This window comes from Dermacentor albipictus, chromosome 1 (assembly GCF_038994185.2).
Source record: "Dermacentor albipictus isolate Rhodes 1998 colony chromosome 1, USDA_Dalb.pri_finalv2, whole genome shotgun sequence".
Lineage (NCBI taxonomy): Eukaryota > Metazoa > Arthropoda > Arachnida > Ixodida > Ixodidae > Dermacentor > Dermacentor albipictus.
In genome coordinates, this window is record NC_091821.1 from 334,567,056 (window position 1) to 334,594,265 (window position 27,210).

Genomic DNA, 27,210 nt, shown 5'->3' on the forward strand with positions numbered 1-27,210 from the left:
GTACCGTAGCGGAACTTCCTGTGGTGCTCCTTGCGGTTTAGCTTTTTGTAGTTTTTTTTGCCGTGTTTCCACTAGTGAAACATGGCGGCTGCGGCTATTGTGGACGATTCGGCGCCCGTGAAAGTATGTATTAATTTCATGGTTGATTTAAGCCCTGTTATTTCTTTGTGTCGTTGTAGCAGAGCTTTAGTGTGGGTTTATTCTTCATTCGTCTGCTTAGCGGCATCGTTGAAGAACCTCTAGTTTGATTACCAGTTTGTGCCAGTCATCGTCCGCTCTTTGCGGTAGTGTGTATCGCTGCATTGTGTGTGTTTTTTTAAATGTATAGCGCGTGTAGACGCATCGTGTACATTGCATGTAATGGATCGGCTAATGGTAAACAATATCTTCAGGCACGGATGCGTACGAAGAGGGTAAGTAAATAACATGAATGCTCATGTTACTGACCCCTCGGGCATGCGCTGCTTAAATCGATCGTTGTATTACACGTTTATACCGAGTGTGATCTTTCCAGATGGAGGTCGACGGAGTGTCGAAAGGAGACGGCCTTAAGCAGTACTACATAACTAAGATAGAAGAACTCCAGGTGACGCTCGTTTGGTTTATTTGTGAAGTGCGAAATACGATGGGAACGTTTTGCATTTCAGCTCGTGGTCTCCGACAAGACACAAAATCTTAGGCGATTGCAAGCTCAGAGAAACGAACTCAATGCCAAAGGTACGTTCCTTTTGTGCCCTTTGTTTAAATGTAGCGCTGCTGTCACATCATTCATTTCTCGTCAGTGGCGAAAGGCTGTAATCGTCAGTCAGTGCTCCCTGGCGCCACCTGTTTTGAAACGATTAGCTGTCATGCACCCATAGGCCGGCAAAGTAGACTGATACTCACTCTTTGGACTCACTCACTCTTCGGCACTGACTGTCGTTCCTGTATACGCACGCTCATTCACCAGCTCGCGTTCGTGGCCACTTTCAGTCGCACTTTTACCGGTACCCGCACCCACTCAGCAGAACTTACTCGCATACATATGCCCACTCACACACGCCAACAGTCTCTCACCCGAAGTCGCCGTCAGTGACTTTTGTTTGTACTGACTCGTCTTCATACTCAGGTATACGCAAACCTATTGTCACTCATTAACGCCCTATCACACCTGTGAAATAAGTGGGGAGCGATCACTGTATGCCGACCTATGCGTACACCCTTATCCAAAGTTTTATCTTGACATGGCTGTTGCCAAAGCAATATTGTTGTGCATTATCCTTAGTAAGCTAGCGGCCAGCATTCATTGCATTGGTCTCATGTCAATTGCCTCTTTTATTTATTTTTAATGTCTAATAGACTTAAGGTAGAGAGGAAGGGCCTAGCTTTCATTACTGTTTGTTCCTACAGCTACTCTGCTATTTACACTGTCAGCATTTCTCTACATCTACTTGCAGTGAGGATGCTTCGGGAAGAGCTTCAGTTGCTTCAAGAACAAGGATCGTATGTTGGTGAAGTGGTAAAACCAATGGACAAAAAGAAAGTGCTTGTTAAGGTAAGCCCATAGAATTTTTTTTTATATGGTGATTAGTTACAGATGGCACATTTCTTTGTTATATGGTTAAGAAATATTGTTTCCTTATAAGAGTCCACGTTTGTGCAACAGCATGTACAAAATAAAATTTCATTAGGCTGCACTCACCGGTAATTTCAGTGCAGTTTTATTCTCTTAGGTCTATAACAACCTGCAAATATTGTCTGGATGCAACTGACTACATCAGCATTAAGGACTTCTGATCCTTGTTTGTCATGAACACTACATAGAAGTTTGTTTCACCATGTGTGCTTGTAGGTGACTTCCTGTGGCAATCACACATTGCTCAATGCTATGGTATTGGAAGTCACTTGCGATGCTGCACTGCTGCATCTATGGATGTTCTACGAATAGCAAGTCTTCTTTAATTTTGTATCACATGATGCTTTTACACCCCTCTCTTTTGTTCATTCGAGGTTTATTGAAGCCATTTACCCACGTTTCAATAAAGTGCATTCGTTCCAAAAAAGCAATTACTTTAGCAGTCATAATAGGGCTGGTATCGGTTTAGTTATATATTCCACTCTAGCAGAAACTTATACCTATGACATAGTTCTGCAAGATACTTGTAACTTGGTATCCACTTGACGAAAGTAGTTACAACTTGTCTCTTGTTTTTCAAAAAGAAAATGTTTAAATTTCTGTCTTATCTAACTGCCTTTGGCGCATGTCAGAGATTAGCTAAACACTTGTTACTTTGGTGTCCCAATGAGTGCAGTTTTTAGAAGGGTGCATTTCATTTAACATATTACAAGGACTGTTGCCATATTGTGAAATTTGTCTGTAATGCTTTAGTTGGTTTCTGCTTAAGGCACTGAAGGGGTCAGATAACTTCAAATACTAGGTGTCTGTTTCCTACTTGATGATCTCTGCCGTCACCAAGATTGAGTGAGTGAAAAGAATGAACAGCCTTTTTGACCATTAGTATAAATAAATGCCTGAATCCTTGTATTGAAAAAATAGCAAGTTATCTCTCACATTACATATTTTGAAACTTGGTCTAATAATAGCACCTGTGAAACATTAGGAACGAATAAGCTGTTTGCATGTTCAAGCCTCTTCGAAGCATACATGGTCATTTATTTTCAGAACAAAGATAAGAAATGGGCAGTCCTTTGGGTCAGTTGGCACATGCATGTGCCATCGAGACTAAATCAGGAATGTGTCTTATCTGCAGCAACCTAGCTAAAGGAGCAGACTTTGTGCTGCTTGTAATGGTTACAGAACATGGTGCCACTGATATTATGTTGCAGTGAAGTGTATTTAGATTTAATCAGACGAAAGCACACAGGTACAAAATGCATAAATGGTACCACACAATACCCCACTGGCGAATGTCATATCTAAGCGAAATTTGTGTGCAATTGATTGTATTTTAGCTGAAGAAGGTCCGGTTCTTTGAGTGACTCAGTGTGCTCTATTATGTAATTTGTTTTGAGTTACATCCAGAATAGCTGGCATTAATGTTGTCGTATTTTTGCTTTGGTTTTATGTCTGATCATGCACAGTTGACAATGTGAAGTGTTTGGAAACTACTCCAAAGAGTTATGAATGTTCAAAAAGCCAGCAGATCCATGCCCTGTGGGAATCGATGTTATGCAAAGCAGTGTGCAGGGAGCCTACCAAGTTAACGAAATGACCATCACACCAAGATGTAGGCGGCTGTTTCATTATCTACACAACACGCATGTCATGCCATTGATGTCATGACTTATTATTTATGTTCGCCATACACTCTTGTGATACTGCGTTAATTTTGGTGCATACCAAGTTAACGAAACGACCATGAGAGAACAAAGACGTAGGCGGCTGTTTCATGACCTACATGACACGTCATGATATTCATGGCATGACCAATCATTTATGTTCATCATTACACGCTTGTCATACTATGGCAATTTTGGTACATACCAAGTTAACGAAACGACTATGAGAGCACTAAGACATAGGTGGTTGTTTCATGACCTACATGACACGCATGTCATGACATTCGTCTCATGACCTATCCGTTGTGTTTGTCATGCACTCTTGCCATACTGTGCCAATTTTAGTACATACCAAGTTAACGAAACGACTATGAGAGCACTAAGATGTAGGCAGTTGCTTTATGACCTACATGACGTGCATGTCATGATTCATCTTGTGACCTATCAGTTATGTTCATCATACGCTCTTGTCATACTATGCCAATTTTGACTCGCCGTGGTTGCTCAGTGGCTATGGTGTTGAGCTGCTGAGCACGAGGTCGCGGGATCGAATCCCGGCCACGGCGGCCGCATTTCGATGGGTGCGAAATGCGAAAACACCCGTGTACTTAGATTTAGGTGCACGTTAAAGAACCCCCAGGTGGTCGAAATTTCCGGAGCCCTCCACTACGGCGTGCCTCATAATCAGAAAGTGGTTTTGGCACATAAAACCCCATAATTTAATTTTTAAAAAAATTTTATGCCAATTTTGGTACCAAGACGTAAGCGGCTGTTTCATGACCTACATGCTTGTCACTACACGCATGTCATGACCTATCATTTATGTTCGTCATACACTCTTGCCATACTATGCCAATTGTGGTACATACCAAGTTAACGAAAAGACCATGAGAGCACCAAGACGTAGGCAGCTGTTTCATGGCCTACATGATGCACATGTCAAAATAGTCATGTCATGACCGGTCATTTATGTTCGTCATACTATGCCAATTTTGGTACATACCAAGACGTAGGCGGCTGTTTCATGACCTACCTGGCATGCAGGTCATGACGCATCATTTATGTTTGTCATACACTCATGTCGTACTATACTAATTTTGGTACATACAAAGTCATAGGTGGCTGTTTCATGACCTACATGACACACGTCATGACCTATCATTTATGTTCGTCATATAATCTTGTCATGCTAATTTTGGTACAAACCAAGTTAATGAAACGACCATGAAAGCACAAAGACGTAGGCAGCTGTTTCATGACCTACATGATGCACATGTCATGACAGATTATTTATGTTCGTCATACACTTTTCTCATACTATGCCAATTTTGGTACATACCAAGGTAATGAAATGACCATGAGAGCACCAAGACGTAGGCTGCTAGATAGATAATGTCAAAGGGGCAAATGTTCGCCGAGACATGCTTCACATTTGATAGTGACTGGGCAATTCAAGCATTGAATCGAATAAGACAATAATTAATAGGGTATTCGAAAGCTTCAAATATTCATGCAGCCCTGCAAGCCAATGGACAGTGGAGACAAGGAAAGCATATTTTGCTGAAATTCTAAAAGAGGGTTAAATTTGCAACAAGCTTCGTATTCATAACATAAAGGAAAAATCAAATGAAAGTGCAAGGAAAGGCAGTTGCCACCAATGGGAGCCAAACTGACAACCTCTAAGGACTGGTGCTGTGCTTTTAAATAGTGGGAAGATTTGGAAAATTATGCGGCTTTCATAGTTGGTGTCTGTAAGCAGCTCATCTGTCATTTGCTTGATCATTGCCTCTGCTTAGTTGTAACTGCTTATGAGCAGTGCAACCTAACAAAAGCTTTAAAGCTTTCCAGTCTTTCTCAGCTGCTGCCATTACACAATATTGAATCACATTTTTACCTACGATGAAATTTATTTAATGTGAAAAACATACTAGTGTAATTAACAGACTCGCCAAAGCCATAAATTGGCTTGTAGGGCAAATGAGGGGAAGTTTCCATGCAGTATTCATAGCGCATTTGTTGAATGTAGCTCAATGTGGACTTCTGGGCAGGAAACTACAAATATTCTTATTTTATTCATGCAAACAGCAGTTCTTGTGTTTGAGTAATGCTGGTGTTATTATGGGAGTATTTGCTGTTTTGAAACATGTGATTATTACATGTTTTTCTCCATCTTGTTTATTGATTATATTAGTACCTGCTAACAGCTGTAATGCCTTGGTGACAGGTCACTAATAGTAGTACATACAAGAGCATGAACATAATAAAATATGAAAACCGAACACTGTTTCCAGCAATATTGCATGCTAAATTAAATATGCAATGCATGAGTTTGTATAAGAAACTTAAAAATATGTGCTTGCACAACTAAGTTGCATCAAGCATCCTGTCAGCCAACTTTAGACAGCCAATTGAAAATATCCATGTCACATGAACTGGCATTGAACACCTGCTGCAGTAGTGTCACGGGACAAGTTCGAGAAAGATTAGAGTAAAACGCGTCGGAACACCTGCTGGTTTTCAGTGATGGAACCCAAAACTGCAATTATGCTAGTAACATGACAATCAATCAGCCCACGTGCCACCCGTCGCAAGAACTTTAGATCACGCGCGAGTCGTCTGTCATGCAAAGAAAGCGTACTTGTGTCAACAGGCTTGAGTAGTCGCAGTATCGGCGTCGACAAATATATCTGTCATAGTAAGGGCGAATGAATTGATGCTGGATGGCTGCTGTTAGGTCACTTCGATGGGTACTAATAGAATTCCACACAGCAGAAGCAAACTCTAATCACGGTCTGACTAGTACGCAGAAAAATGTTTTGAAACAATCCGGATGCCCGGCAAGGGCTCACAATATTGTGAAATAAATAAATACGTAACCTGGGTGTTTGAAAAAATTAGTCTATATGACAAGACTGCTGTTCTTGTTTGAGTGCTTAATATCTTTCTTGTATCTGTGTTTGCAGGTCCACCCGGAAGGCAAATTTGTGGTAGACATTGACAAAAACATTGACATTGCCAATGTGACCCCTAACAGCAGGGTAGCCCTGCGTAATGATAGTTACACACTTCACAAGATATTGCCAAACAAGGTTAGTGCAACGCTTGAGCACTTTAACAAAGGGGAGGGGGGGGGGCTTTTTGCGAGGATTTTCGTTCGAGGAACCCGTAAGGGTTTCCTTTGTAGCAATTGCTACGAACGGGTGGACATCTGATTTTCCTTTTATTAGTTACTTCACTCCACCTTGTGTGTTTCCCCAGAACTACTACGTCAAGCTTGAGCACTTTATTCAAGCATTTCTCTGTTACTCTAAGTATAGAAATTTAGTTTGCTGCTGCTGTATTGATTAAAGCTTGCACAAATTGTTACAGTAGGGCAATCTACTTTTAACATAATTCACAAAACCTAAAAATCTCATCATTATAGGCATTATTGGTGTATTCGGGCTGATGTTATACTTCTCAAGCCCATCACTATTACTGTTTATCCTTATAAAGGGTAAACTAGCTGTTTAGACCAAGATTACAGATATAGAGCACATTTTCAGCACTGTTTCATTTTTTAATTGCAGACACGATAATTGAAGTAAGTGTGAATTATTAGCAGTGTAAGAATTCAACATTACCCATGTCTTTGATGCTAAAGTTCTTTGTGTACTAGAGTAATGTAGGTATTCACTTTTAGTCAAAATGATACTGTAGGTGTAATGTACAGTAAACTTTTCTGGGCCTTATCGCTGTGTTATAATAATTAAAATTGTTCACTTTGTCTTCTGCTGTCTAGTGTGCTCATGACTATGGGTAATGTTGATTGTACTAGAAGTGGGCTACTTGAATGGAATTTTCACAAGGAACGCAGTTACCAGTGTTATAAGTTGGTTCTTAAAACAGGGCAAGAGTATTTTTAGATGTTTTTAGATGTTTTGGACGAAACTTGTATACTTATGAGACATAGGCCATTATAGCTATGAAAATATGTATTGAACACAGTGAGCATTGTCATTTCCTTACATACTTTGTAGATGGTTGTTTTTCAGTATGCATTGAATATGCATAGGTATTGTTACTATGTGTGCTGGTTCATTGTGTTAACACAAGGGTGGTACGGAGTTTAAACAGCATTTTGAAAGGTGTGTAGTGTAGGCAGGCATAAAATCAGATTTAATGTCAGGGTGTCCTAACTCTGCCTTAATATGTAAAGCCAGTGTTCATGCGTGCCATTTAATGAAAACTTGCCTTGCATATTTGCCCCTTTTTTATAGATATATGACCTCCGCCATCCAATGGTTGAGTTCATAGTTGATAAGGACAGTGTGTCTTTGGTAAAAAGTGAAATGCTACAATCATTATCATCATCATGACTACAGATTCCCTCCTTGGAAGAAAGCTCAATCTGCCTGCCCTCAAGAGTGGGTTGCAGCAAGCTTAATGCATTTGTGACTTTCTTTCAGGTGGACCCACTGGTAAGCCTTATGATGGTAGAGAAGGTGCCTGATTCTACCTATGAAATGGTGGGAGGCCTTGACAAGCAAATCAAGGAGATAAAGGAGGTCATTGAGCTGCCCGTCAAGCACCCTGAGCTCTTTGAAGCATTGGGCATCGCACAGCCTAAGGTGAGCCTCTTACCCAATCTTTTCTGTTATAGTGTCCTTCACATGCGGGACTGGCCTCTAGGCCCTAGAGGTGTGAGAATAATATGTTGGCACATTTAGCGAACACTGCTCACCAAATTGCAAGCAGCACCACATATCTGATTGCCATACGTTGTGGCAAGGTACCGTTGAGTGCATAACTTTTAGTGTAAAATGAGGCCATTTTGCTTATAAAGAGTTATAGCTGGTAAGTATATGTTTTGGCATTACCGTTGTATTGGAATACCATGACTTCTTGAACTCATTGACTTATGTGGGCTGTGATTTTGTAGCAGTGCCTTTCGCTTTATTCTATGCCACTCTTATCTGCCATTCAATGTTAGTTAATCCAATTGATGGCTTGGACCACTGACGAAGTGTGAAAAGTGCGAAAAAGAATAATGGTATTGGAAAAGGCATCGTTACAATATCACAGCCATGAAGAATAAAGATGATTTTGGATATTAGGAAAAAAAGGTAGCTTGGTGTCATGCTGTACTGTTTCTCAGGTATTAATGTCATGCATTAGAGGCTCCCACAAAAAAAAAGGAAAAAAGAGAGAGAGAGAGAGAGAGAAAAAAGAAAAAATCACTTTCGTTTACCTCCCCACCAGCAACTCTCGCTACGTCCAGCAGTGTTCCTAGGCAGTGAGTGACTCTTTGACAGCAAATTAGTCTTACCTTTTCTCAACGATGTAGGTGCACTACATGTTATACAGCCAAGACATCCATAGCACAGCCCCTTATCAGAGGTGGCTGCTGTGACAGTCGTATTTAGAGCATGTGTTTCTCGGCTCTTGCGCTCAAGGGTCCAGGTGAGGCACAAGTGCTACTTGCATATTCTTACATATTTATGATCGCAACAAATATTTTATCCTCATAGCACACCTCATTTTCCATGTTTTTAGTACATAAATACTATTACATGCATTTACACAGTGACTGATCTTAGGCCCTTTTACGGCTGTGTTACAACCTTGACATCATGTACTACTGTTAACTTGTTTCACCATATGTTTGATGCTCTTTGGCCAGAACCGGCCCTTCCACCAATAAAACCCATTAGTCATCATGACAACATATTACAGTGAAACCTCGTTAAACCATAGTTGGCCGGAGCTTGGAAAAAGTATGTAGTAAACTGTAGTACTGCTTAACCGAAATAGCATGAGATCGTCCACTTACCTGTCGAAAACGGAACATGGAGAGAGTGCGATGAAAGGGGAAAGAAACATACAGTATTTATTCACTTCGTGCGACAAAAGTCTCATTTTTCGTTTCATCAAAGATGATCTTTGATTGCCAATAGCTCTGCTTCTGAATGTATTGAAGTACTTATCGTTGCTAAGTATTTCTGAAATAGTCTAGTTTGACTTCAGATGCATTTCTCAGCTTCAATAAAGAGTGTTTCAGGGCCCACTTAAGGTACCTAGTATTTTCTAAGGACAAGGATAGTTCACATTAATTTTCTGGCCAAAATGGCTAAACAACGTGTTCTCATATCTGTTGATTGAGTTTGATGCAATTAAACATCGTATTCCTTTAAGTAAACTTGAATCTTATGGCATTTCTGGGCCGCCTTTACAATGAATTCGCAACTACCTAATGGACCGACCATATATAGTCGAAGTTAATGGTGCCTTCTCCTCATCAAAAATTGTAAATACAGGCGTTCCTCAGAGATCAATACTTGGGCCACTTTTGTTTCTCATATTCATGAATGACTTGCCAGAAATGTTAACACATGCGCACTGCCTTCTTTATGCTGATGACACCACTATTTTCGCATCTGATAAAAATTTATTCGCATTGCAGGATAAACTTAACGCTGACCTAGCGAATGTTGATTCATGGTGTGTAAAAATCAAGCCAGCCATTAACCCATCTAAGACAACATTTATGGTATTCCATTCTTCAAAAGCTTTGCACGTTGACTCTATTGTAGTGTCTCTAAATAATAATGTATTTGCAAGATCCGCGTCTACTAAATTACTTGGTGTAGTTCTGGATGAAAACCTAAAGTTCCAGCACCATATTCAATCACTTATTCAAGAAATCTCATTTGGTATTCACATCATCATAAAAACTCGCTCTTTTTTCAGCAAACCATTCTCGTGTCTTTATATTACGTGTACATACACAGTCATCTCTCGTACTGCCTGTCATCTTAGGGTAATACATATGCCACACATCTTCATCAGCTAGAAGTCTTACAAAAGCAGGCATTACGATTAATTGCATTCCAATTGCATACATCTCCCTCTGCTCCCATATTCCGTTCCCTAAATGTTTTACCTTTGCGCATGTTATTCAATCATAAGCTGTCACTACTTATGTTTCGTCTCAAAAATACCAAGTTTAATATTCCAGGTTTTACTCGCTTTAGCCTCATCAATTATAACAACACAAGATGTTCAGCACAGCTCAATCTTCTCCTTCCAAAAGCAAGAACCAATTATGGGAAATTTGCCGTTGCGTTTTCAGGCATTTCTATTTGGAATTCAATACCATCTGATATGAAGTCATCTGCATTATTATCATTCAAGCGTAGAATGAAGGAGCATTTCACGAACACTTTATCTGACACATAGTATAGTTTGACGAACCGAGAATTAGATTTTCTTCTGCTTTACCATTATGCAATGCACTGTTCAAATTACCGAGTCACTGAATTTTGCCTATAATTGATACTTCTCCTCGTTAGTTTTACATACCATCTATCCTCGTTTGAATTTCTGCGAGTTATAAGATTTCTTTAATGTTTTTTTCTCTCTTTTTAACTGTATGATTATACTCTGATATTTTTAATATATGTTTTTCTCTCTTACCGTTTATTTCCTATGATGATGTAGAAATTGTATAATATATGACGTGACTCACTGTTTGCCACGATCCTGTCCCCTTTTCATGTCTCGTTAGGAGGTCCCCCCGACAGTTGTTACTTCGGGACCTCCGAATGTGTACTTATACCCATCGTGTACTTGATTTCGTCAAAAATAAATATTGATTGATTCATAGAAAAAAAAAATTTAAAAGTGCTGTACTATTGTCATTCACCTAGGGTGTCCTGCTGTATGGACCTCCTGGCACTGGCAAGACGCTGCTTGCAAGAGCAGTCGCTCACCATACCGACTGCACTTTCATCCGTGTCTCTGGATCAGAGCTTGTGCAGAAGTTTATTGGAGAGGGCTCACGGATGGTGCGCGAGCTCTTTGTCATGGCAAGGTCAGTTGCTTCCCTCTACTAAAGTTTGTGATGTTTAAGGTAGTTGTAGGGTGCATTCCTGAAATTGGACCATTGTTGCGCGCCATAGTTCTTTGTGTTACGAGATGCAAACCGGGAACTGCAGAAAGACCTGGCATTATCAGTAAGCATCATCACAACCCAGTAAACAATCTTTTCAAGCTGTGCTTGGGAGGCAAGCAGCATGAGAGGCAAGTTTCGAACAGCGGCTTACCAAAAAGGTTTTACATTGTTTAATTAACTCATTAGGAGTCCTGAATGAAATCACAAGCCCAACTATGCCTTATTGATGCTAATACATTATTTAGATCCTGTAAAGTACGTCCATAAAATCAAAATCCCTGTCCTATGCTATGATCAGGCTGTGTTGGTTTTCAATGCCATTATGAGATATAGATTCGGGGCAAGCTATAATGTGTGGTCATCTGCCCCACTGGGTGCTGGTATGTTTGTGCTGTTTCTGCAGCATTCTTTCGTTGAAATTTTATCTGTTGCCCTACTTTTTTGTCTCTCACTATGCAAGCAATCCAACTATATGGGAAATTTTGGCTGTAAGGTACAGTGCTCAGCGATTCAAACACAAGAGTCGGAGTTCGTGACTGATGGGAGTTTTTTTTTGTCACCAGTGGCCATTGGATATACCGAGTTGGTGTAATTTTGTATCAGATGGAAGCGAGAGCCTTTGTGATCCATTAGGACTGCATTTGGCCTCCCCAGTAATCGCCCAGTGCTGACTGGTGATGCAGAAAGTACCAGCCATCATGCGGCCCATGTATCATGTTTCAATCGCTAACAACTGTAGGTAACTGTGCAACATTAAATATAGCATTTGGTGCACTGTTGTCAACTACAAACTGCCTAGGCCCCTGCTTGGATTTACTGACTGTTTGCTCGTATTTCACACTACCATGTTATGGTAGCTTACATTCACCAATCACTCAGTATACCTGAAAAAAAAAAAAAAATGTGTGAGTGCACATGTGCCTGGTCATTCATTGTTCTCCCTTGTGCGCCACAGTGTTGCTGTAAGGAGCTGTATCATTTGCCTAAAGTTGCGTAGGCGACGTCAGTCACGTTTCTTGAGCTATGGGTGAGATGCTGGTCAGCATCTGCAACAAGCTAAAGTGATTGTATGGGTGAATTATTTTGCAAGATGCCACACTTTGGCTGTGCTAGATGACCGCGTGGGACTGCTACACCAGTACGTAAGATATTGCAGCATGCTATGCTTATTAGCTTGCTTCCCTCTCTTTCATGTAGTTTGCTCTGATGAAATCGGGAATGATGCAAGACTCTACAAAGAAATTGTAGTTGCTGCAGTCAAGGCCTCCTTCTGGTCGCCACTTTTTTTGCTTTGTAGTAGTTGGCAGTGTATTCGTGCAGCAGTCATGGAAACATGCCATGATATTCCACTTAGTGTGGAAAAAACAAAGCTTGTGTTTGCAGGGATTTTTGGTGGCAAACATACTATGTGTGTGTCAGAACACCACAGCAAACTTGCTGAATATACCGTATTTACACGATTGTAAGTCGACCCCCCCCCCCCAATCGCATGACAGGAAAAAAACAAAAGGAGAGCATACCCGAGGGCGCATTCGATAAACAAAATTTATTAGTAGCTGACATGGTCACTGGACTACTCGTCTTCACTAGTGCTGCCATCGTCATCGTTGCTAAGTTCGCACAGCGCGTCGTCGTCCAGCGAAATTTCACATTTGGCAAACGACCGCACCACGACATCTTGTGGAACAGCAGCCCACACTGCATGCACCCAACCACACGCAGCCGTCAGGGAGGCTCTTTTGACAGGTCCGGTTGGCATAATTTCGCGGTTTTCTGCTGCCAGCCATTTGTACTAATGGCAGAGCAGGTCCTTAAAAGGCGAAGATCTGAGCTTTTCATGGTCTGAGCGTTTCATGACCATGTCGCACTTCATTGGCAGGGACCGATCACGCATTTCAGCAACGTACGCCGCAAGCTTAGCCTACAGCTCCGGAAGGCGTCCAGACTTCGGCACGTGGGAAATTCCTCACTTGCCGTCACAGGTGAAAATTTCGCTTCACTGCAGTCGCCATTCTCGCACCACCCGTTCAGAAACACAGAACTTGCGGCCCGCTGCTCAACGATTTGTTTCTTCGGCATAAAGGATGGCAGGTCTCTTGAGCGCTGTTGTGAACGAGTGCCAAATGATTAATGGACCTGGAGCATTCATAACAACTGAGGAAGCATGGAAGTAGCACGTAGCTGGCACTCAAGTTGAACATGCCAATTCAATGCCTTTGGACAATCTATAGACAAAAACCCCTAAGCAGTGTGCTCTTCCATGAGCTACCGATACTCCCCGCAAGTGCCGCCGTTCTGAGGATGCTGCCGGGAATGGAACAGCGGCGCTTCCATCAACTATCGACGTCCCCCCATGAGTGTTGTGTGCACTGTAAAACTTTGAAAAATGTTTAAAAACCCTTCCGAAAAGTGAACAAACACGCAGGATAGCGAAAAGCTATGGGTAGGGCCATAGAGCAAACATAAAATTGGAACTACGTTGTAGCTCGCGTTGGTCTCGCTTTTTTGTCGGTGCCATGTTTTGGTTTCGATTGTAAGTCGGCCTCCCCCCCCCCCCCCCCCCACTTCATATGTTCAAATTTTAAAAAAGTGGTCGACTTAAAAATAGTGTAAGTACAGTAGCTCATGCAGCTGACAAACAGTTCCTGTGCATGTCATGCACAGAAATCCTTTAGGATGGTAGCAGAAACTCAATGCTGTCTTGCATACACACAGGGTTGTTGACATTATGGAAAAAGGTATGCATACAGTCGAACCCGACTATATTGAACCCGTTTACTTTGAATTATTCTGTATATCGAACAATCTCTGAACATGGTATAGTTATAATGAATATATATAGCAAAAATTACGCTTACATCGAACAAAAATAGCAACAATTCCGATATATCGAACGACAAGCGGCGCAAAAGTGCCCCCAGAAGTTGTCTTTCTCTCGTGGCGGCAGGGAAACCCGACGGCACATCTCCATCGAACCGCTTTCCCTACCGTGACCACACTGCGTCGGGCGAGCCGTCGACACCCTCCTGCAAAAAATGATCCTGGCCTGCCCACATTACTTGCTCAGACAGCCAGTCAAAGGCTCTTGTACAAGATGGCGCAAGTGCGAGTTGTCTTGCTGCTTTTCTGGTTCATTGTGTTTGCACCTTGGGGGCCTTCTCCCGCAGTGTCGCCGTGATGAAGCGGCAGAATTTGCTTTATCGTCATGAAGCTTGAAATCATAAATTGGGTTGAACGCAGTGAGAACTCGGATGACCCCGCAGCGTGCAAGATTCCGAAGAGCACTGCCAGCACAATTTTGAAGTATAAGGGAAAGATTAAGGCTAAAGCGGACAAACTCGCGACCTGGTGCCCGTGGTGCACGACGCGTACGCACCGCCGTGTGCAAGTGATTCATCTGAAATTGCTTCAGACGTGCCGGCTTCTGCGTGCCCGGTGATGACTGTAAACTCCGATGAGTGCGACGAAGCCGTTGCCGGTGTTGCTGAAGTTTAGAGCGAGCTGTCAGAATTTCCGGAAGCCGTTGATGAGTCAACAAAAGGACTTCTTCTTGGGCAAGTTGGTGCTTAGATTTCCTATGTATACTTTGTGGCGCAAAATACATTTCTGGAAAAGGGACAGAAGAAAGGGAGACAGTGAAGCGCCAAACTACCAACTGTTTAATGACAGGCTGAACAAACGTAAAGAAGAAAATACAACTTCCGCTCATGCGCAGGGAGCCAAGGTGTGGCAGAACAACGTGGTCATGATAACATGCTTTGGATGAAGCACATTTCTGCTGAATATAGTACGATAGATGTATCGCTGACACAATCAGACCCTTTCTTTTTAATATAAAAGGCTTCCAACAACTCCCTTGCAGTTTGGTCCCTACTTCTGCCAAGAATCAATACTCTTTCAAAGCATGGCCTACAACAACAGGCTTTACAGTGCGCAGGAAGATGCGCGTTCTCATTCTTGCCGATGCTATTAGCGTGCTCCCTCAGTCTGTCATTAATACAACGTCCCGTTTGCCCGACGTATGACTTGCCGCAATCTATCTTCCTGCGCACTGTAAAGCCTGTTGTTGTAGGCCATGCTTTGAAAGAGTATTGATTCTTGGCAGAAGTAGGGACCAAACTGCAAGGGAGTTGTTGGAAGCCTTTTATATTAAAAAGAAAGGGTCTGATTGTGTCAGCGATACATCTATCGTACTATATTCAGCAGAAATGTGCTTCATCCAAAGCATGTTATCATGACCACGTTGTTCTGCCACACCTTGGCTCCCTGCGCATGAGCGGAAGTTGTATTTTCTTCTTTACGTTTGTTCAGCCTGTCATTAAACAGTTGGTAGTTTGGCGCTTCACTGTCTCCCTTTCTTCTGTCCCTTTTCCAGAAATGTATTTTGCGCCACAAAGTATACTGATGAGTCAACAGTCGGGGAGTTTGTAAGTGCAGATGATGGTGTTGCGACCACGGGAGAGCCCGAAAACGAAGACACCATTACTGACATCGTACCGAGCAAAAGTAAAAGTTGGCACAATGAGGAAAGCAACGATGGTTCTTTGCCCACATCCTCCGAGGTGTTTGGTGCACTTGCACTAGTCCGGTGTTTCATTGCGAATGGGGAAGGTTGCGGCCTCAGCTGCTTCGACTCTTTAGACAATGTGGAAAAGTGCGTGCGTCGCAGGCAGCGAAATTGGCTAAGCAGAAGAAAATATAGGACTATTTCATGCGAAAATAAATTAGTTTCATCAATAAAGTGATTTTATAAATGGTATGAACCTTTATGACGTCCAATTCTTTAGCAGGCTGATATCGAATTATATCCTATATCGAGCTGATAGGCTTTTTTTGCAAGTTCAGTATAGCTGGGTTTGACTGTACTTCATATTTTGAATAACTGTTTTTGTGGAGTAATAAGATTCATCTGGCTTTCCCTCTTGCAACCTGTTCATGTGGGCTTGACTGTGCAACAGCTGCTATTTGTTGTTCAAACATGACTTTACTTTGGGCAGGTTTTTGAAATGGGATGAAGCAGCAGATAAGCAATTTTTGTGTGAATTTACTCGTTTCTCAGCTTATTGAGCCTCTGCTTTTAGTGGTACCCTGTTGGCATATAACTCTATGAACTGTAGTTAGGCTGCACACTCGTTACTGTATAGCCTATCCATTCTGCCACCAGGTATGCCTTTATTTGGCTCTTCTGCATTGCTGTTAAGCACTCATGTTAATTCTGCAGGGAGCATGCCCCATCTATCATCTTTATGGATGAAATTGACTCCATCGGATCGTCCCGTATCGATGCTGGCTCAGGCGGTGACAGCGAGGTGCAGAGGACCATGCTTGAGCTTTTAAATCAACTGGATGGCTTTGAGGCAACCAAGAACATCAAGGTATGAAATTATTTGTACATGTTGCTAATTTCACATTTACTGAAAGCACCTTCAAGCTTCATAAAAGCATACAGTCGAGTCCAGTTACGACAAAAATGACTGTGCGCTAGAATAAATTCATTGAAGTGAAAACTTCGCTGTTGTGAAATTCACGAAGATGCAGCCAACCTGAACTGGTAGACCACAGAAACCTTTATTTCCAAAATCCAAGCATTGTCGACTGCTTCCTTTTTCTCCCCAGGAGTGTCATGACGTGATTTTCACATCCGGCGAGTAGTTGCATGGCAATGTTGTCATCATGGACAGCACAAATTTCCCATGACGACGAATGCATCCAGTACACGTGCTGTGGCTGGTGGAGGCTACAGGTGTGGCACTTCGTCTTCATATGACTGCCCCTCGTTGCGGACACTTTTTGTAATGTCCTCATCACTCAGTTCCTCATGGGTGATCACATAAATGTCAGCGTCAGTGAAATGTTCCAGCTTGACAGTGAATGGCACATTTCGGACATCTTGAAGGGCCATCCAGGACGCCATTGCCTCTGCCAGCGGATGCACTGCTTCATTCCAGCCGGCAGGATCCTCAGTGCAGTCTGTGTCTGGGTCTCTGCGCGTGTGAAACATTCGACGATGACTGGGCATCTGGTAGCAGCCCATGCAGTAAGCATCATCTGCAGTGCCATGTATCGGTCCAACTTTGTGTGTCTCGAGCGGTCTCCACATTCAATAGGAGACACTGCATCACTCGCGGGCAGTAGGTGCACTTCAGGCTTCTTATTACCGCTTTGTCAAGTGACTGGATTATAGAAGTGCAGTTGGGTGAAAAGGTGCTTAAACTCCACATTTGTGAGTTCCACATCCGGAATATGATAGGCAGAGCAATCGTCCAGCAGCAAGCACACCCGCCAGCCCTGCCTCCTCATGTCACAGTCAAACGCTGTGAGTAATTCCGAGAAAATGGCCCGCGTCATCCAATATCGGCTGTTGGCCAATATATTATGGAAAGGTACCTATTGCATACCTGCCAACCCTCCCGATTCGCCCAGGAGACTCCCGATTTTTTACTGAACTTTCCGATTGTACGATCACTGTCTTATATCTCCCGAAAAGTTGTCTCTGTTCGTGCAATAATGGTTTTTGCGAAACCGGCACAGCAGAATATGCAGCCACATCGTAATCGTCAGCATCACCAACAACGGCTGCACTAGTGCCATAGGTATCATCGACTAAGCAGCCGACTACAGTGCCTAGTAAGCTGACCTAAGTCAGAGCCAATGTAGCTCTTGTATTTCATGCATGCCTTCCTGCTGTTTGTGTGTATGATTAGTGTTGGATAGGCCGTGTGTGCGGTGCCCGATGTAAAAACCCAAGAAACGGTATTTGCAGAAGTTCTTGCAATCTTACACTTCTGAATTTCTGTGCTTTTTGACATCAATAAAAGGAGAACATCAAGAAAAGGAGAACAAGTTGCCTTTGCCACCGTGAGGTGGCAAAGGCGACTTCAAACTGCAGTTTCTACGGCGAAGCATCAAAGCTATGTTCGCACCGTTGAGCAGCAAGACAACATAGTGAACTTTCTTTGGAACAACTGCGACGACAGTGTCATACCTGTGGAGTGCCTGTTTGCAGGATTCCTCGCCGAACACAACCTACCCCCTTAGTGTCAGCGACCACGTTGGGCCTCTTCTACGGAAAATGTTTCCAAAATGCAACGAGGCAAAGCATTATGGATGTGGACGCAACTCTGAAACACAACTCTGAAGAATGCGGAAGTGGCCAACTTGATATTTATTTCACAGGCATCGCTTTCGAGTCTTTGTTTATTTATTCAGTTTCCCTCAGCTGCTGCCCCGAGATTCCAATGAATCTCGTGAAGACGCTTTAAATGCTCTCGAAGCTGAGTTTGCCACTCTACAGGCTTACAGTCTTCCAGAGGACATTCTGAATGAAGAAAGGTGGGATGTGCAGTGGTCTATGGCTAGAAAAAATGAAAAACACTGATGTAAAACATGTTTCACCGAATTGCAAAGGTGATGCTAGATTTACTCGTGATACCGCATAGCTGCGCAGTGTGTGAGAGTATTTTTAGCACGGCGCAAAAAACTAGGACGGAATTCCGCTCATCGATTAGCAACACAACCCTCCAACACCTGCTGCTACTGAAGGGCTGTCAGTCTGGACCACGTTTTGCGCCATCACCATTGAGCAATGGTGGCCCCCATGCTAGGCCATCAGCAGCAGTTTCTGGTGGTGCCAACACACGGTTTAAACTTTGTAGACGTTTATTTGCGTGGCAAAATGCACCAAAATGTTTGAAATTGTGTTTCCTGCATGGTAAATTAAATTTTCGAGCCTGGAATTGCTTTGTCAAATTTTGTTGAAGCAGAATGGCACAAGAAAAAGAGTTTGTTGTGGTGAAAATATTTATACATTGACTCCTATGGACTGCTGACGGGGAACCGAGAATTATACATTGTATCAGAAATTTTGTTCAAGCGGCGTTCATTGTAGCGGGATTCAACTGCATTACGTTTTCTAACTCGCACTGTACAATCCTTAAAATGCACGAGCTATTTAGGTATGTACACATGCCTTGCTCCTGTCTCCATTGCAGGGTTTGTACACCTCCTTAAATGCTTGAAAACCCCGAGTTTGGAAAGAGAGAATCAGGGGCTCTTAAAGCTTTTTGAAAATAAATGCACTCTTTCATTTCCTTAAACTGGAGTTGGGAGGTGACTTCTGAACATTCAAGACACGTTGGCGGGCTAGTTGGTCAGACTCCATGGTAGAGTGTATAACCGCGACTGAACGAGGACATAGAAAGAAGCTATTGTGTCTGTGTATCCGTTTCTACAACGAGGACGTAGAAAGAAGCTATTGTGCCTGTGTATCTGTTTCTTTCTACGTCCTCGTTCAGTCGCGCATATACACTCTACCACGAACATTCAAAGTAACAGCCTCCACATCGACTCTGTGCCGTGGGCACTCTATCAGGAAATTGTCTCGAATATTGTCTTGTCAGAGCTTCGATAAGCAGTTGCAGTTTGGCATGTCTGCCGTTGCCCTCCTTGATGCTAGACAGAGCCAAATCACGTGAATAAGCCGTACCACAATATTTCTTGTTTTGCTAGTTGGTTCACAATGCAGCCATATTGAATGTTTTTTATGCCTGGGTTCTATAAATGCCTGGATAAATGTAAGTTTCAGCCATTTGGCTGTAATGAGATGAATCTCATTCAGTGAAGCTGGACACTATTAACCCTTATCAAGCGAAAAGTGTGATGTGCCTCAAGGCAGTTGGCATTGTTACAGTGGGAAAGTTGACTTTGAAAAGCCACCTGAAGAGCTTGAAGCATGTGTTCAATGGCTGCTTAGCCGTAAGGAATTGCAGTTAAGAAGAAATTTGAATATATTTTGTGTGTATGACAGGTTTGTTTCAACCTTCTTGAATTGCCCTTGAATTTTGCGTCTGATGTTCTGTATGAACCCTGCCAGTATATTTGCTTTCAGTTGCCATTTCTTATTGTGCCTTGACAATTTGCAAATTTTAATGTGGTGCCTTTTTTGCGGTTGCTAGTGTCATTTGTATGCTCCCTAGACATTGCTTAAGCCCTTTTATGTACACATTTGTGTGAATACTAAAATTTGGGCCATGGTAAAATTTTATACACATTTGGTTAGACTTTAAAACCTGCTGTGTCAAACTGCCTGCTTAAACTCGAGCATGCTGCTTGTTGTACTGAACCAAGAAAAGTTTGCTGCTCTTCACTTGTGTGCTTGAAAAAACAAGGACTATCTTTCATTTGAGTTTTATTCACATAGCATTTATGTTTTTGCACATCCACCAATAAGCAAGTAATCATCACCAAATAAAGTTTACATGCAGCAGATGGAAAGCACCACTTCGTGTTGCAGTGCTTATTGTAGCACGGTTTTCTGTACTTTTTCACTCTTTTGCATGCATAGTCAGAGAATGACATATAGTGGCACTGCACAGATCACCTACAGTGATGCAATCAGCGACGAAAAGTTCGAGCTCTTAGTGATCAGATCGTAGAGTATGTGCAAGACAATGCTGTGATTTCCAGCAACATTTGTTTCTTTGGAGTTTGGAAAGTTGTTGGTATTTCATGCATTTTGCCTTTACAGTTCTATTCACCTCCTCCACCTCTGTGCCTTGAATAAAATTCATAAGCTGTGTACTGATTTACTATTTCACCTACGTAATGCATAACCTTCTCTATAATGCATGCTTAAAATTTTTCTTGTATGTTAAAAGAGCAGATCTGGGGATAGGTTACCTATGTTTCAGTGTGCCTTACAATAGTTTCTCTGCCGTGTTCTGCTTATCAGGTAATCATGGCGACCAATCGTATCGACATCCTTGACCCCGCACTGCTGAGACCAGGCAGGATTGACCGAAAGATTGAGTTCCCCCCACCAAATGAAGAGGTATGGTTCTCGTGACAAGCATGTAATTGTAGCAGTGAGCTTGCTAGTTAACATGCGGATGTGTACACTAGTTTCTGTTAAGTGCTTGGATATGTTTTATTTTAATTAAGCTAAGCTTTGCTCTTTGTCCTCCAGTTTATGTGGCAGAAAAGAGGTGGAAAAACTAGAAGAAAAAAAATACTGCCGAAGCCGTGTTTATGTTTTGCTAAGGAAAATTTAGCAAGCATGACCTTTGTTGGCTTCATAAGCTGGATGCCCTGATCATACGGCTGCAGGTTCTGTTTGCTCTTGCATCTAGTAACCTGCACATTTCATGATGGTCGACTGTTAAAGCAAGCCTGTTGTTCATGCTCTAGACACTGACAACTGCGACTGTTCCCGCAACTGTAGCATCAATGTACTGTACAGGTGCGTAGAGAGTGTCAGTGCAGACACTGCAGAGGCGAGAGCTGTCCAAGTTGTTGCCAAGGAAACATTGCCTGCTCACCATTGGCCACTTGTGTTGCTTTGTCCTGATGATATAGTGCACTTGCATAGCTGCAACAATGTTTCAGTGAAATTGGTTTCTCGATTGTCTATGCCATACCATATAAATGGCAGTAACTGTGCAGTACACAGGCACAGCTGTTGCTGGCACCTACAGTTAGTGCACTTGCAGCACTTGTAAGGAATGCGATAATTTCATGAAAAGTGGTCGTTACAGTCTATGTTTGTTTTTTTAGTTTTTACTCCTTAGAGACTGCGAAAACGTCCAGGGTGTCTACCAATTGGGAAAACCGGGAATTCTGAGGGATTTTGAATAGTCTGGAAATACTCGGAAAGTTCCGGGAATTTGTGCTCCTATCAGTGAAAATTAGCTGTCATTTTATTGAAAGAAAATGAAAGTCGCCCTAATGCCGGCCCAAGTAAAAGAGAGGAATCGTAACGAATTCTTTGACGCCATGTTGTCGGCTGGAGGAGTTGCCAGTGTACAGTCAACAACTGATTTTCCGGACACGAAATTTTTGGGGCACGCTTGATAATGCAGACGGCTTCGCGGCATCACCACGTATCCCATAGATTAAATGTATAAATGTCTGAAATTTCGGACGCAAGAACGTTTTGCAGTGCCCGCAGGTCCGAAACGGCATTACTCAAAGCCAGCACCGCCATTTTGATTATTTCGCCGCCTCGAACTGGTGCTCTTGCGAGCGCATCTGCTCGCAGCCATAGCCACCAGTGCGGCAATGCAAGGCCTAGCTGCTTCGATATTCACTATTAAGGTTCTTGCCATTCGGTGCCGTGTTCTTCAGTGAAAGGATTCGCCACTGTCAGCAATGGCACCGACTCCTCTGTAGTCCTCGCGATTGGCTTTGGAGCTTAGAAAGTATGGCACATTGCATAATGCCGATTCCCAAAAGGCAGCTCAGCACAGCAAATTTACGCGGTGAAGCATGTGGGAATTATTGCAGTGAAGCTTAACAAGCGTGGGAAGGGGCAATTATCGTGGGACACAATACATTCTCTAATTATACATGCGCGCACCAATATGTCTATGGCAGGTCTTCATAGCTTTTTCAGACGTGCCCATGGCAGTTTCAGCCTTTAGGGGCAATAAAAGACTTGCATTAATTTTTTCGGACTGCCCATTTTTGGGAAGTTTTAGTGGCCACCTAGGGAGTCCGAAAAATCGGATGTTGACTGTACAACTGACCAAAAGGATGCTTCAGATGGTCTGTGGGGAGAACGCATGGCGGTACAAGACCGAGAACAGAAAAGAATGTCGCATCGAAGAGTGATCGGGAAAGGAACTGTGCCGCCTCTTCTTTGAAGGAGCTTGATCTCAAAAAGGAAAGTGTTGGCTGACGCAAATATGCAGGTGACCCTCATCCAAACCAAAATAAACTATTGAAAGCAGCGAAGCACAAAATGGAGGCATTGTGCGTTTACTGAGAGTATGTCAGAATAGTTGAGGTTGACCTTCCAGCTGGTGAGAGAATCTCACTTGTGACAAAGTTCAGGGCTAATACCAATGAGCTTGCTATCAGTTGATAGAAACAGCTTATTTTTGAAAATATTTGCTGCTGTAAGCATCTCTTTCGTATTTTAAAATGTTTGATCCATTTGCAATGGGTTTATCATTCTTTTTTCGAAAATAATCACCGTGCATTTTACTTACCCCTCCCTTCAGTTTTCTATTTTGAATAAAATAAACATTACTCGTTACTTTTCAAACTGGATTAACTTTTTTATTTTTTAACATGTCTACTAAAGAGTGACAGCATCGGGCAACATAGTGTAAGCCCGTCTTGACAAACAAAGTTCTTCTGACTCAGGGAATTTGAAAATGCGGACTTGGTAGACACTCTGATAAACGTTCCGGGGGGGGGGGGGGGGGAACGAATGTATGCTTTCATCTGCCCTCAAGGGCTCACATTACCACAGCCATGTCCTAAATAGCTTATGGACCTGCCACTACATTTATTAGGCATCTTGGTACTCATACTGTGACAGGAGACGGCATGTGAGCGCATGTATAATTAATGAAAACATTTTATATCCTGTGACAGTAGCCTCTTTGCACTCTTGGTATGCTTCACCGCAATACATTGCATATGCTTGACCATGTAACATCGCTGTATTGCGGCGAGGCTGACATTTGAGAACTGGCATTATGCAACGCTTTAGAACCTTGCCATGCTCTCCGTGTTTCGACTCCATCGGCAAGGATGACAAAAGTGGAGTTAGTGCTGTTGCCGACAGCGGTGAATCATTTAAATGAAAACATGGCACCGAACCGCAGTAGGCTTGATAGCAGACATCGAAGCAGCATTGAAGCATAGAAACAACACAAAACGTCTACTATGGCTACCAGCAGATTGGGATACGAGAGGTCTGGTTCAGGGCTACAATATAATCAAAATGGCAGCGGCGTTGGCTTCAATGAATGCTGTTTCTGTTCTGTGGCAACGGCACAAGGTCCGAAAAATAGGAAAGCGAAGCGTTTCAGCGTTATCAGGCATGTCCGAAAAATGGGGTGTCCCAAAAAATCTGCTGTTCTGTATAGCACTAGTTTGATATATCACCTTTAAAAAGCTGTACAAAGCAATAATAATGTATGCAGCTGGGCATGGCAAGTGAGAAAGCTTCTTATGTGAATTAAGTAATGATTGGCTGTTTTAGCACTGCCTGGGCCTGTATATTCCTATGAACAAATTCTTTGCACCGTTCCTCATTGGCTTGGACACAACTTGGATGTTGTCGCGTCGCTATTATTGCTGGGATTGGCCACTTTGTATGTGGTACAGTAGCATTTGAGCTGATGAGGAACGGTAAAAAAGTTCCTTTAGTAATTTTTTTCAGGAAGCTCCCATGTTTCTCATAGCGTTTGTGTTGCCTTGAGACATTAAACGGCATCAGTTGGAATCATAGGTGCTCCTTTTGATGCAGCACTTTGCAATGGTTCTTACTGCAGGCGCGTCTAGACATTCTGCGCATTCATTCACGCAAAATGAACCTGACAAGAGGCATAAACCTGCGCAAGATCGCTGAAATGATGCCTGGTGCCTCTGGAGCTGAGGTCAAAGGTGTGTGCACTGAGGCAGGCATGTATGCCTTGCGGGAACGACGTGTCCATGTCACTCAAGAGGATTTCGAAATGGCTGTTGCTAAGGTGAGTTTCTCTTTCTGAGTACTAATCCAACCCTTGAAATGCACCTAAAAAATGTAGAAAATGTGAATATACATGTCTGCGAAAGATGAATCCCTAAATATTAAGAACTGCACCTAAACATTCAATTTCACTTCTACATATAGTTTATGCAAGTGATTAGAACTTAAATAGATGTGCAGAAATGATACAGTGCCCTAAAGGTAGGTGGCCTTCTTTTCCATTTGCCACATTCGGAGTTAATCGAGTGTAAATGCTTTGCATGGAATATTTATTGCTGTGGGTGGTAGGATATTCAGCAAACACTTGTAGTGGGAAGTAATAGATAGGTCAGGCGACGATGTCATTAATGGGTGGTGGCATGCATCCGATTGTTGAGCTCAGAGAGAGAGAATGTCTCCCTCAGGGGCACTCTTATGCATTTTCGCTTACATGAGAGGGCTGTCCTGCTTCCTGGGAAATGAATATTTTCTCCCTTTTCATCAAATCTGGGGGGTAAGTGCGCGTCAGTGTCATGGAAGCTGCGAGGAAACTGGGGAAGGAGCATGGTGTACCTTCACGGTATGAGTCGTGGTGCTTCCCACAATGTGTGTGCAGCAAACCACCACATTTTTCTGCCCAAAATATTTTCGACCCCCAACACCCGAGGTAGATATCCTGGGTGTGCTAATGTTGATTGGCGACACTTGTGCATCTCTTCACTCTTATACAAAGTCTTATTGGAGTGGCTGGCTTGCTGACAATGGCTAATCATTGCACATCTAAAATGATATTGTTGCGTGTGGAAAGACACAGAGAGAAGAGGCTATTTACAGGCTATTTACACTGGAGCCAGGCAGCCAGGCCGACACTCGCTCGCGCCAAGTGCACCGACCAACTTCATCGTCATTCTCGCGGTGGCTCGTTTATTGAGCATCGCTCGGTGATATCATAATACTAACCCCCCGGCGGCAAAAGCACCGTCATGGTGCTGTTAAATATCCAAGGCACATGGAGAGTTGTAGGGCTTGAGTCGGGCAACGTGGACAATGTCACTGGTTGTCACAGCGGAGGACGTAGTGGGCGTGGCTAGAACGATTTCATAGGTGACATCGGTCACTTTGCGGAGCACGTGATATGGACCTGTGTAACAAGAAAGGAGTTTTTCACATAGGCCAACTTTACGCGAAGGTGACCAAAGCAACACGAGGCTGCCGGGCGTTCTCGCGGCGGCTCGTTTCTTGAGCATCGCTCGATGATATCTTAATAATATTATTCATCTAAAATGTTTCATTATTGCACATGTCCCCATAATTAAAGGATGGAACACTTGTCAAAGGGTCTCTTATCTGCCTGAGTGACAGTGCAATGCAAGTTCGCTTAATCAATTTGCCTGCATTCCCTGTGTCAGTCCTTGTTTAATTGATATGCCTGTGAGGTAGTGCAAGATAGAATTTATTGACAGGAATGACAGAGGTCGACCTGAAGTAGTGCACTCTAGTCTGCTACTTGGCACTGTGGAAGAGGGAAGGGGAATGAAAGTACTGGGATGGGTGATGATAAGAGAAGTGGTGAGTGCTTATGTATATCAGACAGTGGCCCTACTGGAGTTGCATGTATAGCTTGGTGTCCTGCAGAAATTTCAACAGTGCTCTAGTTGCCCACATTGAAGTTGCAGTGCCAGGCCACAGGTTGAGGATAGCGTCCTCCAACAGTGGTTGCCTGCCAACGCTGGCTAGGGGTCTTTCCAATGTCCTTCACTCCAGCATATATGCTGGGTATTTGCACAATATGTGTTCTAGCATTTCAGGCATCTGGCAGTGTTTACAGTTGGGGCTGTTTGATGAGGTGTGAAAGCAATGCCCAGCTGAATCCCGTGCAGCAATGACGTTTTTTGAAGTATAACTCTATACAGCCCACTGTCAGGATGCAATTCGCTGCCATGGGGGGTTGTCTTCTTATCAGCAGAAATTAGTAATATATGGTTTTGTTTTTCATCTTCAGGTGATGCAGAAAGATGCTGAGAAGAACATGTCCATCAAGAAACTCTGGAAGTAAGGAGGTGAAGGTGTACATATAAAGGAAAGGGGCTCACTGCCTTCACTTATCTGTTGGAGGCACTGCCGGTGTGAAGTGTTGATTAGAAAATTAAAGATGTGTGCTTCCTGTATACCTCACGTCTCCTTGTTAAATCTGCAAGTTAAATTTTCCATTGTTTACCTTTGGTTAGTTTTCTGTATTTTAGGCCAGTACCTGTGCCATCCAGGTATAGAATAGATTCATTAATTTGATCACGACCGAAGGTCCTGGCCTGCGCCCATGCATTTCTATGGGTCCAAACGTTCATTATTTGTGTTCTAAAATTGGCATTCATCAGATAATTTGAAGTTGACCAGTCGGTACGCATGTGCTTGACTCCTATGGTGACCTCATTAGTGGCAGCGTCTGTCTCGGCGGAGCTTAGGGGAGAACAAATCTGTTCGGCACCTGTCATCTCCTGTTGAAAACATCTATTTTTCAGTCCACCCTAGGAATATTTTC

General features: G+C 42.9%; 1 protein-coding gene across 2 annotated transcripts; it reads left to right on the top strand.

Annotated features, from left to right (window-relative positions):
* Positions 1 to 26,841, top strand: LOC135915053 (26S proteasome regulatory subunit 8). Of its 2 annotated transcripts, XM_065448034.2 has the most exons (12): positions 23 to 123; positions 393 to 413; positions 515 to 586; positions 648 to 717; positions 1,437 to 1,534; positions 6,243 to 6,368; positions 7,728 to 7,889; positions 10,968 to 11,131; positions 16,434 to 16,587; positions 20,943 to 21,041; positions 24,496 to 24,693; positions 26,674 to 26,841. In XM_065448034.2, the coding sequence occupies exons 1-12, from the start codon at positions 82 to 84 to the stop codon at positions 26,725 to 26,727; spliced, it is 1,260 nt and encodes a 419-aa protein (XP_065304106.1). In that variant the 5' UTR covers positions 23 to 81; the 3' UTR covers positions 26,728 to 26,841. The 2 variants fall into 2 exon arrangements, with proteins under 2 accessions (XP_065304107.1, XP_065304106.1); XM_065448035.2 differs by lacking the exon at positions 393 to 413 and having other exon boundaries at positions 1 to 123.
* The last annotated feature ends 369 nt before the right edge of the window (positions 26,842 to 27,210 follow it).

Bases quoted from the DNA above. Each gene is read 5' to 3' on its own strand.
- LOC135915053 (XM_065448034.2), top strand. From the start codon at position 82: ATGGCGGCTGCGGCTATTGTGGACGATTCGGCGCCCGTGAAA. The intron at 124-392 runs GTATGTATTAAT...CAATATCTTCAG, and splicing joins ACGATTCGGCGCCCGTGAAA to GCACGGATGCGTACGAAGAG. The intron at 1,535-6,242 runs GTAAGCCCATAG...CTGTGTTTGCAG, and splicing joins AAAAGAAAGTGCTTGTTAAG to GTCCACCCGGAAGGCAAATT.